The 12905-nt window shown below is 48.9% G+C and overlaps 1 protein-coding gene across 1 annotated transcript in view; it reads left to right on the forward strand.

Moving 5' to 3' along the window:
• TTC28 (tetratricopeptide repeat domain 28) overlaps positions 1-12905 on the forward strand; it is a 114128-nt gene that overhangs the window by 74690 nt on the left and 26533 nt on the right. Inside the window, exons 5-7 of the mRNA XM_005147712.4 lie at positions 1767-2274; positions 10188-11529; positions 11892-12415. Coding sequence (XP_005147769.1) covers positions 1767-2274; positions 10188-11529; positions 11892-12415 — 2374 coding nt within the window. The remainder of the gene's footprint in view (positions 1-1766; positions 2275-10187; positions 11530-11891; positions 12416-12905) is intronic.

Genomic DNA, 12905 nt, shown 5'->3' on the forward strand with positions numbered 1-12905 from the left:
ATGCTGCTCTGTTAATGCTGCTGCCTCTTGCTCTTGCCAATAGATCTTCCTGCCTTAGCATGACTTCCAATTGTGATAATAGTTTTAGTAGAAATGATCTTGAGGAAGGTTTTTCCTGCCACTGTTTTGAAAGTCACAAAAGGTTTGTTTCTTCAGAGACACAATTTCAATAACAAAGTGTGGTTCCAGCTGTGAGGTGCTGAGCTCCTTAACCAAACAGCACCAGTGTTGGGTGTGCTGGGGAGCCATCCAAGTCATAGCAGGGGGGAGAAGGGTGAGGCTGCCTCTTCACTGGTAGCACAGGGTTATGCTATTTCAAATAGCAAGGACAAGTGTCCTGAGATGCCCTGTCAACATCTTGGGTGGAAGGGGAGACTGGATCTTTCCAGAGCGGGGTGCTAGGAAGAAGAGAGATGGATCTCTGCACAGTCACTCACCCTGACTGCTCCTTCCTGGAGGTTTGGGGTTGGATGGCTGTTCTGGAATTGGGTCACAGCAGCAGCTGGGAAGCAAAGGAAATGCACACGCAGGGACCATGGAAGACTTGGGTCAGGGCCTTGGCGGGAGCAGCCGTGCTGAGGCAGCACACGTGCATCAGGCAGAAGGAGTACGTCCCTGCTCTGGCTCCTTGCCCTGCTCTCTGGCTGCATCTGCTCTGGCCCTGCCAGGGGGAAGCAAGGCCTGTGTCCTGGCAGATAGAGCCGGCACAGGAAGCTGCTTCTCAGATAGTTTTCCTTGTTAAATTATAGCTGTTTTTCAGCAGTAAGAACTCAGGTTTTCAAATAGCTGTGTTTATTTAAGATGTCCCATGGGGACAGATACTCCAGCTGCTGGAACACAGTTGTCTTTGCTGCAGTCCCAAGGTTGTTTGGGGGTCAATAACAGTGTTGTGTTAGAAGAACCCTGGTGCTGCACAGTGAGGACTGTGGTCTTCAGAGCCATGGGATGATTGGCAGAGCAGAAGTATGTGAAGATGCCGGTGAATGCATGCTGGGCTGCTGATGTTATAGGGTAAGCAGCAGAGGCATCTCCTGTCTTCAAGACGATGCTGGCTGCAAGTGTGCAGGTTCTCCAGCAGCAAGCATTCAATGGGTGTTTTTGCTGGAAAGAAAAGGCTGCAGAGTCCTTACAGAGGCCCAGCCTGTAGCATCCTTATATCAGGTTAAACTTTCTGCTTCTGGTCTCTGGCAGTGCTTTGGCATCAGCCTGCAGGGTCTCAGGATGTGAGCTTACTGTTTAGAGGATGGAAGAAGGCATTAATTTGCAATGTACTCCACAGGCGAGTATCACCACCTGTCTGTTTTCTGCAGAGCTGCTGTACATGGGTTCGTTTGCTGTGTTGGCAGGACTTGGTGTAGATGTTAAAGGCCCTGGGAGGTGATGTGAGGTGTGGCTGCCTTCAGGGGAGGCTCTGCTCTGTGAGACAGCTCAGGTTGGTCCTGGAGCAGTTTCCTGCAGTGATGACTCCCTCTGTTTCCTCAGTGGTCTCTGCACTTTTGCAGTGCTGTCCTTCCCCTCTACCATGCACACACTGTACGCTTCAGAGACTTGAGACAGTCCTTGCCCTGTCTTCCTGAGTCAACCCTGTTCCTCCTGCCCCTGCCTTAGCTGCTCTGAGGGGTGTAGAAGAACTCTGAGAACAGGTTTCTTATCTGGTAGTCACATTCTTTCTCCAGAATGGCCTTTTGTGGCTTGGATTTCCAGACTGTGGCCATCTGACTTGTTTCCATGAATACCTGACTGACTTCTCTCTCTTATCCCTGCAGGCAGCATCCTCAGCACTGAGCAGTCTGGGCCATGTGTACACAGCCATTGGGGACTACCCAAACGCACTGGCAAGCCACAAGCAGTGTGTCCTCCTTGCAAAGCAGTCCAAAGACGAGCTCTCCGAGGCGCGGGAGCTGGGCAACATGGGGGCAGTGTACATTGCAATGGGGGATTTTGAGAATGCGGTGCAGTGCCATGAACAGCACCTGAAGATCGCCAAGGAGCTGGGGAACAAGCGGGAGGAAGCTCGAGCCTACAGCAACCTGGGCAGTGCTTACCACTACCGGAGGAACTTCGACAAAGCTATGTCCTACCACAACTACGTGCTGGAGTTGGCCCAGGAGCTGGCTGAGAAGGCCATTGAGATGCGAGCTTATGCTGGCTTGGGCCATGCAGCTAGATGTATGCAGGACCTGGAGAGGGCTAAGCAGTACCATGAAGAACAGCTGCACATCGCTGAGAGCCTGCAGGACCGAGCTGCTGAAGGCAGAGCCTCCTCCAATCTAGGTAAGGCCCTGACATGGAGCAGAATTTGTCAGGGAATGCAGTGGCTCAGACCTGCTTCCAGGGCGCAGGAGGTTTCCTGTGAGCTGTCTTCTCAGTTACCCACTTTCACCAGCCTGTCTTCATTAGTTGAGCAGGCACTTGGCAGACTGTGTGCTGATGTAGTGTATCACAAGTCTGTTCCTGCTGCTTCTTCACAGCACCAGGTGTGGAAGCCTCCAAAGAATCGTTTCCATCTCTGCCATGGGATGTGGTGTTTGCGCTGCTGACGTTCCAGCTTCCACTGGGGATGTGTTCTCAGCTGGCTGGGAGTGGCAGAACAGGGCTGGTGTCTGTATAACAAAATATGTGTTTGCTGGCAGCCCCTGAGTCTCTTGCAGGCTGCCCCATGCTGTAAATTTAGCTGCTAGCAGTTGGTGCTTGGTTCATTTGTAGGTGCTAATTGTATTGTGATGTTATCAACAGCAGGTAATTGAAAAGAGCTTGATGAATTACTTAATTTCTCTTAATAGCTGAGTCTTCAGGAGCTGAATGAAGAAGATAAGGTGACCTGGAGAACACAGAACAGGCCTAGCTTTCTAATTAGTGTTTTGAATCTCCTCCTTTACAGGAACTGGGGCAAATGTGTGAGGCAAAATAGGTTTGTGAAGCAAAAGTGCTTGTGGCTGCTTAGCTAGAGAGCAGTGAGCACTGACTCTTTTAGCAACAGGCATCCAACAGATGAGGGCTGGGGGATAAAGCCTTGCATCTGGATTCCTCTCATGTTGATGGAAGAGCTTTTGCAGAGAACAGCAGCAGATGCATCCAGCAAAATGCAAACCACATACCCCATCTCTGGTGCTAGCATAGGGCTGGTCTTTGGGAGAAGCAGAGACATGAGGGACCTGTGATGGGGATAGAGGGACCCACGTGGAGGTGCAGGATCTTGGCTTGTGCAGGCAGGGAGGAGGGTGAGGTGTGAGCTTTGCATCCTTGGTGGGGAGATGGAGGTGTTGTTCTTGGCTGTGCTGGGGGAACACACCTGGCTTCCCAGCTCGTGGTCAGCACCGAGGGAAAGCTCCTCTTGCTGTGAAACTTCACGTAATGTGATTGTTTCCAGTGGAAGCTGACCAGAGGGTGTGCAGGCTGTTCTGGTGGCATGGCTGTGTTCAGCCATGAGTGCCTGTGAGATGGGGGTGGATGTGCTCTGAGCAACACTGGTGAACCTGCACAGATCAAATCCAAGTTCATTTGCCTTCTTTCTGAAGCACTTGCTGCTCTCTAAAGAATTGCCCCAGTTCTCTGAAAGCAAATCCAGGAAACAGAGGAGAAGCAGTCTGTGGAAAAGGGGAAATGGAAGCTGTCACTCGGTTTTTAATTCCTACATCAGTGTGGTGATGAGCCATCTTGGGGTTTCCCTATCATCTTCTCCTGCTTTTGTGAGCCCTTTGCTGCTGGGCAGACTACACCAATCCTGATAGAACAAAAAACTTCATTCAAGTTCTGTAGTATTTCTTCCAATTGCCTCTGTGTTCAGTGGAATCTGTCTCTGGGCTGCTGAGCATCATAAAAAAACCCCAACAAACTGGTAACTGGTACAGAAACATTGAGAGGAGATGTGCATGTGCTGATACTGGCTGTAGTTGCTTTGCCTCACCCCAGAATGAAAAATCACTGTTGCTAAAGGAACCAACTGCTGTTGCTCCTCACTCTTCACGGGAACCGCTTGCAGCTTAAATTCTCTCACCATTTTGCTGGCTCAAAATCAGTCAAATTAGAACTAGAAAATTCGGCTTAATGTCATTATGAATCTTAGAGCAGCTTTGGGTTTAATGATGCTTTCAGCATGTAAGTTCAGAAATCTTTGAAAAAGAAAAAAGGGGGAGTGGGGAGGACAGGGAGTTTTGATGCAGCAAAGAATGTTGTTCTTGTGCTGGATTTAAGCCTAAATCTAACTCTCAGTTGGTATGCTGACTCAGCCACTTTGCACTTCATATTTGAATAGTTTTCCTAGCTTCTGAGTGCAGGATCTCACGTTTCAGCCATTATTTGGCTGTATTTTTGTCTTCCCTGTCAGGGTTAAGTTATACTGGAGAAAGAGAACATACAGTTCTTGTTGAGAAAGTCTATTACTGTTGTTTAAAATGCATTCAGTACCAATTAAAAACCCAAGTCTTAATTGTCTCTTTCATCTAATCCACATGCAAAACAAAACCTCATCAAAATAACCATGCTGACAGGCAAAAAAAAAAGTCTCTAAGTGTGTTTCCATGCCAGAATGCTGGAGTTGGCCTCTGCTGAAGTGACAGACATTTTCTGTTTGCATTTCACGGATTTAGATGGAGAGCTCTCTTAAGTGTGTTGTCTAATGCTGAGCAAGACACACACAGAATGTGACACAGCCCAGCTGCTGTAGTGCTCTGCAGGGAGACATTATGCACTCCAGGACTTGGTAAGAAGAAGGTAATGGACTGAAGACAAGTCACAGCATACCAAGCCGTCCACAGCAAGGAGATGTGGAGTTTAACCAGAACTCTCAGACTGTCAACCTTTGCAAAGCATATGGTGGTTCCAGATGCCAAGGCTCCATGTAGAGAGCTGGCTGTCAGCCTCTGCAGCTCTTCAGAGTCCTTACTGTGATGGAGAGAGGACACTTAGTTGATTAATAACACAGTTGAAAGTCCCCCTTGGTGCTTAGCATCTCTTTGCAGTTACAAGAGAACTTTTCTACCTGTGTTCACGTGCTTGGCATCTTGTCCAAAGGAGCCAGATATTTTCTCTTGAAGCATTTTTTCAGTTGGGGTCAAAAAGTGGTGGTTGCATTTGGCCACCTGCTCCCTGACACTGAAGGTGAGTGACTGCCTCAGGTCCCTTTGCCCTGTCTCTGACTGTGCTCAGCCACAGGGCAGCATGCATGGACTGTCAGCATCAGTGCGGAGGCTGGGATGTGCTTTTCCCACCATGTGTGAGCTTCAGAACCTCTTTTGCTCCGTGTCAGCTTTCAGCGTGTTCTGAAGGAGCAGGTTAGTGGACAGTGCCATTAGCTCAGTCTAAGCTGGAAGCCATGATGCATCCACCACGACGTAACCCCACCACAACACAGATTTGCTCTGCATTGGGTAATGCTGGTGAGGACTGGAGGTCCCTTTGGCTTCTGCCAGCTTCCAGCACTGGAGCTACAAGGTCTGCTCCAGAGTTGGTCTGGCATTTTTTTACTGTACAGATTTCACAGAATCATAGAATCAGCGAGGCTGGAAAAGATCTTTAAGATCATCAAGTCCAACCTTTACCCCAGGAATTGTGCCTGAACTGGGAAAACCAGTGTTTTGCAGAAGCAGAATACAGCTGTGATTATTTTGCTGATGTCTTATACAGGTTTCTACCCAGATCTGTGTTTGTCATTAAGGAAGGAAAGCTTGTGAATTAATGTAACTTGTGCCGGTTTTGGTGCTTTATGTTAGATACAAGGCAGTAAAGGCTGTCTCTGGCCATCTCCCTTCATGTCTGCTGGGTTCTTGTCTTGTGTCTGTTGTGCTGTGTCTTCTAAGTGCGGTTCCAGAGTGTAGTCTAGCTGCCTGACCAGGAGACTCTCTTTTACTTGGAAGTCAATGATTTTAGCTGTAAGAATGAGTCAGAATGCTGATGCAACAGTGTGTTTCTGGATCCTTCTTTCTTAAGTGCCACAACAGATGGGTGACAGCTCGAGCAAACTGTGACAGCAGGCTCCAAGGGTGAGGAGAGCAGCTTTGTTCTCTGTTATGCTACTTGGTTTTGTCCTGGGTATCTCCTGGTAAACATTTGTTCACTGTTTTTCTCCTTTCTTGGCAGTAAAGAGGATGACTAAAACATTTAGGACTTTGAAGGCTTCATCTCCCATCCATCTACGAACCTCATTTTTGTCTGTTGAGGAATGCACAAAGAGAGAATATATTTGGTAGGTGATGATTTTGGAGTCCAAGTCAGAACCTTTCCTTCCTGGGCTGTCCTTTGTAATTACTGCTGGCAAATGATGGAAGCACAGCAGGAGGTACCATGTGGGGTCTCTTACCAGGTTCCTTTTTTCCCCAGGAGCAACCTCAGTCTTTTTAGATGAAATCTTGGGAATTTGCTTGAGCAGGGCTTGCAATAGCAGCTTTTTTGGTGGGTGTAGTTTCCAGGGTGAAACTCCATCCATAGCCTCTTCAGAGAATGGCAGCATAGCGTGTTTCAATAACCCTCTAGTATAAATTGTATTTCTCAGGCTGCCATTTGCCTTTCAAAGCCATGCTCACTGTCTGACTTGCCATCTTCCTGCCCCATTTTCTCTTTCCATCATGTGGGACAGGAGAGGTTGGTGTCTTGGGGCAGGAATTCCCATTATCGCCAGCCCCAGATACTCAGTTTTGTATCTATCCTCAAGTATATTATGAAGTGCAGTGGGAGAGAGTTTGGGTTGGATCAGTATCCCTGGCATTCTTCTTCCATTGTGAGTTTCTCCATGTTATGGGCGAGTGGCAATTACAGTGAGCATAGGACTTCTCACTTGCATCCTCATCTTTTATCCACCACTCATGTGGACACAGCACCTGATTTGTCAATGGCATTTTAACAAGGGTTCACTGTGTGCTGACTTTTCTTGTTATTCATAGTGAAGTGGAGTTTTTTCAGGGTACTTGCCCTTTGAGGCTCAGCTGTGGCATCTTGTGTGCTCACAAAGATGTTGGATACCAAAGACTTCTTCTCTGTCAAGTCAGCTGGCTATTTGCTAAAATAATCTCCGGTGCTATGAGAGGTGTTGATCCAAGGAAGGTAAGATGCCTGAGATGGAAAAATAAGGAGAGGAACTTTGTGACAGGGGTATGATTCACATCTTAAAGCTGGTGATACAGAGGTGACCAGAGAAACCTCAGCCTGATGGAGCATCTTGTGCTCTGCACACAGCAGTAGATATACTAGTACAAGAGCTGTTTAGAAAGATTTCTTGGCCACAAGAGAAAGCCAAAGTATGCAAGCCAAAGTATGGATTTCACACCAAGCTACTGACATTATTTCTTAATACATTCTTCTAATGTATCAGATGCTAAAAGCAGCAACTTAAATTCATGCTGCTCCAACCCCTCTTGCAGGCAGGCAGCTTTGCAGATGGTTTTTCAGCCTAAATTTTCCCATCTCAGTGCCATGTGAACAATAGAGGCACCAAGTCACAGACTGGACCTTCCTGGATGTTGTCTTTGTTTCTGAGGTATCAGCTTGGAAACTGATCTAGGTTTAGGGAAATGGATGTTAAATAAGGCAATTATAGCATGTTCCGGATGAGCAGAATCCCTTGCAGCCCGAAATGAGCCTCTCTTTTTTTCCTGAGAGGTTTCTGGTCTGTTTCTTGCAGTTGTTTTGTTGCCAGAGATTGCAGTGAAGGAGCTTACATCTCACAGGACATGGGAAAGGATGTGAAACAGTTAGTGCTTGATATGGCTTGAAGATAAAACATACATGAAACCAGTAGCAAAGTGCAGTCAGTGTCCGCTTGGAGCAGGCCATGTGTCTGCAGCCCAGAGCCAGGGTTGAATCTGGCTTTGGAAAGAACTTTGTTTAAGTGTATAGCTGAGGGTAGACTGAGGTTGGAAAACACAATTGCCAGAGAGACACAGAGCAGGATGCTTGGAAATCAGGGCAGGGATGGCAGCTTGTACAGAAAGGATGATGGGCACCACTGAGTAGCAAAAACACAGCAGGGAGTGAGCTAGGTGAGGGCTCTCACTGCAGGCACGAGGGCAGAGGCTCAGCAGGGACTAGCAGCCAGTGTGTGGTGCGTTGTTGGCTGACTCTGTCCCTGGGGTCTCTGTGAGATCTGGGGAGTGTTTCCAGCCTCATGGTGGGAAGAGCCTGTGTGAGTTCCTCCCGGTGTCTGACCTCCCGGCCAGTCTTCCTCCTGCCTGCAGCTCGGTGTTTCAGTCTGTTGCTATCTGCAAACCTCAGCAGGTTGTGTCTGGGAGCTGCTGGCATTGTCCTGGTGATGTTTTTCCCACTTAATTCCTTGAGAAGTAGGGCTCTGTTTTATTTCTGTGTGACACACTTGTGATTGATGAAGCATAAGGAAATTATCTATGAATGTGCTTTATAGAGAGGCTTGCTGATGAGTTCTTTCCTGTCCTACAGCAGCCATTTCTGGCTGGGATATTGTTGCTCATGTCATGACTTGGTCGCATAAGCCCTTTTGAGCAGGTAGCCTAAGAGCAAGTGGTCTGTGTGCTCTGCAGCACCATGGCAGTGCAGGCACAACCCTTGGGAGGCAAATAGCATGGTTTTGAAGTAGTGTGTGCTCCAACAATAGCGGATGTCCGGGTTCCTGGGGTGATCCTTCAGCTCATGAATAGTTGTTGCTGGCCTCAGATACTCTCCCAGAAAACCTGCAGAAGCTCAGAGTTACCCAGGGAATCAGTGATTAAACTGAGAACAAAGGAAGATGCCTGCAGCGGCATTGAATCCAGTCTCCTGTTACTGCACATGCCATGTAATACAAATACTATGATTCGTAAACTAACCACACTCCATTTTACAGTGACATTGTTCTACTGTAGGGCAGTAGAATAACAAGAAGGCTGTTCTGGACCCTTGGTGCTCTGATAGTGAAAATAAATTTCTAGGATTCCTGCTCTCTGTTGTTACACCAGCACTGGTCTTTAAGTCTTCTGCATCTAATGGGAATTGGCCTTTTTATACTGGAAATAATTTGCTGGATAGCTCCTTTTCTTCCTGCTTCCAGAGAATGACTCTTCCCTGGTAGTTTTGAAGTAGATGTTTGTGCTTAGTTTACTGCTGATTTTCATCTTGTTGCACTGGTACATAAAGTTGTCTGTCCTTCCTCCATAATAAGCCCATCCTTCCAGCTTTGTTGGAGCTGAGGAAGGATTTGGGCAAGAGGTGGACTAAGACACTGGGGATCCAAGTCCCTCCTGCCATGCACTGTAGCTCTGGTCATGATTGCAGTATGGGGGAGAGAAACAAACTGTCAGCAGCAGCCAAGTGTCTGCTCTTTGGATCCTGATTTCTTCTGCCCCTGTTTTCTAAATGGCCTCGTCCTGACACCTCATTAGGAAAGTGAACAGGATTTCTGAGGAACTTGCTGTGACAAGCACAGGTAATGCAGCCACAGTGCTTCGTGCTGACATAATGGAACTTTGGGTTTCACTCTGCGAGGTCCAAATTGCCTTGAGGAAGCAAATTTCAGCCCTCATGTTCTGGGCTAACTTGGAAAACCTCTGTCTTCAAACCAAGATGAGGCTGATGCCCAGGCCATGATGGGAGGGCAGCTGCCTCCTGATCCTCCACATCTCTTCCCCCTGAACACGGTGGGTGTGATGTGGAGATGGAAATTGGAAGCTGTTTTCTTTTAGGGGCAGGGAAAGACCTGAAGTTGTTTTCAGGTATCAAGGTTGGTGTCTGCAGGGGCTTCCTCAGTGACTCCTGGATCTCTGGGCCCGCTCACAAGTGCTTACAGAGGAGCCACGTGTATTACTGGCACAGAGTTCAGTTGAAGCAGAAGTTTTAATGTTGGCAGAGTCAGGGCTCCTGTCTCGTAATAAGTACAGGATGATTTGACTGAAATTGAAAAGCAAATGCAAATGCTTCCTTGTTCAGCGTGTGAAGTATGAGCTCTGGAGCCAGCAGGTACCACCAGTGTGGGGGGTGAGGGGAAGTAGCATGATTAAAACAGAAAATGGGCATTTTATAAGCCAAGATGTGCAGTTGTTGTGATTCTGTGCTTGAGGTGTAACACATGCTCCGGGATTTGCCTGTTAGGAGCAAGGAAGTGGTTCGCGTGAGAAGGGCCATGCTGGGGATGCACTGGGTGCTGTGGGGAAGAGCTGGGCTGCAGGGAGCTGCTGGCACAGCGCGGTCCTGCACTGGGGTTTGTGTGGAGCAGTGGTTTTGTTGAGCCTGTGTCTGTTGTTTTGCAGGAATCATTCACCAGATGAAAGGTGACTACGATGCTGCACTGCGGCTGCATAAGGCACATCTGTCCATAGCCCAGGAGCTAAGCGATTACGCAGCCCAGGGCCGGGCCTATGGCAACATGGGCAATGCTTACAATGCGCTCGGCATGTACGACCAGGCTGTCAAGTACCACCGGCAGGAGCTGCAGATCTCCATGGAAGTCAATGACCGTGCCTCCCAGGCGTCCACACATGGGAACTTGGCAGTTGCCTATCAGGCACTGGGTGCTCATGACCGTGCTCTGCAGCACTACCAGAATCATCTCAACATTGCCCGGGAGCTGCGAGACATCCAGAGTGAAGCACGAGCCCTCAGCAACTTGGGCAACTTCCACTGCTCACGAGGAGAGTACGTGCAGGCAGCCCCTTACTACGAGCAGTACCTGCGCTTGTCCCCAGAGCTGCAGGACATGGAAGGGGAGGGGAAGGTCTGCCATAACCTCGGCTATGCCCATTACTGCCTTGGGAACTACGAGGAAGCTGTTAAGTACTACGAGCAGGACCTTGCCTTAGCGAAGGATCTTCATGACAAGCTGAGCCAAGCTAAAGCCTATTGCAACCTGGGTCTGGCCTTCAAAGCCTTGATGGACTTCAGCAAAGCAGAGGAGTGTCAAAAGTACCTGTTGTCCTTGGCTCAGTCTCTGAACAATTCCCAGGCCAAATTCCGAGCTCTGGGGAACTTGGGGGATATTTTTGTCTGTAAAAAAGATGTAAATGGTGCAATAAAATTTTATGAGCAGCAGCTGAGCTTAGCCCATCATGTTAAAGACAGGAGACTGGAAGCCAGTGCCTACGCAGCCTTGGGCTCTGCATACAGAATGGTACAGAAGTGTGACAAGGCTTTAGGTTACCACACGCAGGAGCTGGAGGTGTACCAGGAGCTGGGAGATATGCTGGGTGAATGCAGAGCACACGGGCACCTTGCTGCAGTGTATATGTCACTTGGGAAGTACACCATGGCCTTCAAATGTTATGAAGAACAGCTGGAGCTTGGGCAGAAGTTGAAGGATCCCAGCATAGAAGCCCAGGTCTATGGTAACATGGGCATTACCAAGATGAACATGAATGTCATGGAGGAGGCTATTGGCTACTTTGAACAGCAGCTGGCCATGCTGCAGCAGCTCAGTGGCAATGAGTCTGTGTTAGATCGGGGCCGAGCATACGGGAACCTGGGAGACTGTTACGAGGCTCTGGGAGATTTTGAGGAAGCTATCAAGTATTATGAACAGTACCTGTCTGTGGCTCAGAGCTTGAACCGCATGCAAGATCAGGCAAAGGCCTACCGGGGCTTGGGCAATGGGCACAGGTAAGGAGCACTGCATGCATACCCTAGTGACAGATGGCTGCACTGTGTTACTGATGGGGTGTGTTTGTGTGACCATTGTACATGTGCATGGGGATGTGGAACAGGAGCAAGTAAGTCCTCTGGGTGGTGAGGACTGTGCTGCTGGCTTAAATAATGAAGCTGATGTTGCTCTGCCTTGAGAGGAGGAGAAGTTCACAGGGTGGCAGAAGGAGGAGGTTGATTCAAAGGTGCTGGGGACATCTCCTGGAGGGAGTGTTTGTCTCTGCTGGAAAGGCTTGAGTTGGCCTGTAGAGAAAATGACAAAACATCTTCTTTCAGGAAAATACTGGCAAAATAAATGCTGCTGTTTCCTTTCCTTGTAGGGCCATGGGAAGTTTGCAGCAGGCTCTGGTGTGCTTTGAGAAGAGGCTTGTAGTGGCACATGAGCTGGGGGAGGCATTTAATAAAGCACAGGCGTACGGGGAGCTGGGCAGCCTGCACAGCCAACTGGGCAACTACGAGCAAGCCATTTCCTGCCTGGAGCGGCAGCTTAACATTGCTCGAGAGATGAAGGACCGGGCCCTGGAGAGCGATGCTGCCTGCGGGCTCGGGGGGGTGTACCAGCAGATGGGAGAGTACGACACAGCCCTGCAGTACCACCAGCTGGACCTGCAGATTGCAGAGGAGACGAACAACCCTGCTTGCCAAGGCCGAGCCTACGGGAACCTGGGCCTGACCTACGAGTCTTTGGGCACCTATGAGAGGGCAGTGGTTTATCAGGAGCAGCACCTCAGCATAGCAGCACAAATGAACGACCTGGTAGCCAAAACTGTGTCTTACAGCAGCCTGGGGAGGACTCATCATGCCTTGCAGAACTACTCTCAGGCTGTGATGTACCTGCAGGAAGGTAAGAAGCTGAATTATGCAGTACAACACATAGTGAGAGGTGTGGGGTGATAGGAGGGAAACCTGAAGACATGGAGAGAAGCCAGGTGCTATGAGCGTGGCACCAAGAGGATGTGTCTGGCTGGCAGTGGCCTTTGGTGCACAAGCTCTTGCAGACATCATAGCTACTGCTGACCATCCATGTGAGTAGCTGTCCAAGGGGACTGTTCTGGTCAGCACATTGTGTCAGTCAGAGCCTTCCTGGTGTCCTGTAGACAAAGCATTGCACGGCATGATCTGTGCCTTGCTGGGGCACCTCAGCTCTGAGCTTTAATTCAGACTGTGGCTGGCAGAGTCTCTTTATAAAGCTGGTTTGTACCTGAGCCTAAAAGGTGTGAACACTCTCTAAGAATAGCATTTCATACCAGCAATTGGCTCTGGTGAACCATGTCAGGTCATGATGGGTCTGACCAACCCTGAGAGAAGTTCTTAACTGATGTGTGCCTTGCTGA

This window comes from Melopsittacus undulatus, chromosome 12 (genome assembly GCF_012275295.1).
Source record: "Melopsittacus undulatus isolate bMelUnd1 chromosome 12, bMelUnd1.mat.Z, whole genome shotgun sequence".
NCBI lineage: Eukaryota > Metazoa > Chordata > Aves > Psittaciformes > Psittaculidae > Melopsittacus > Melopsittacus undulatus.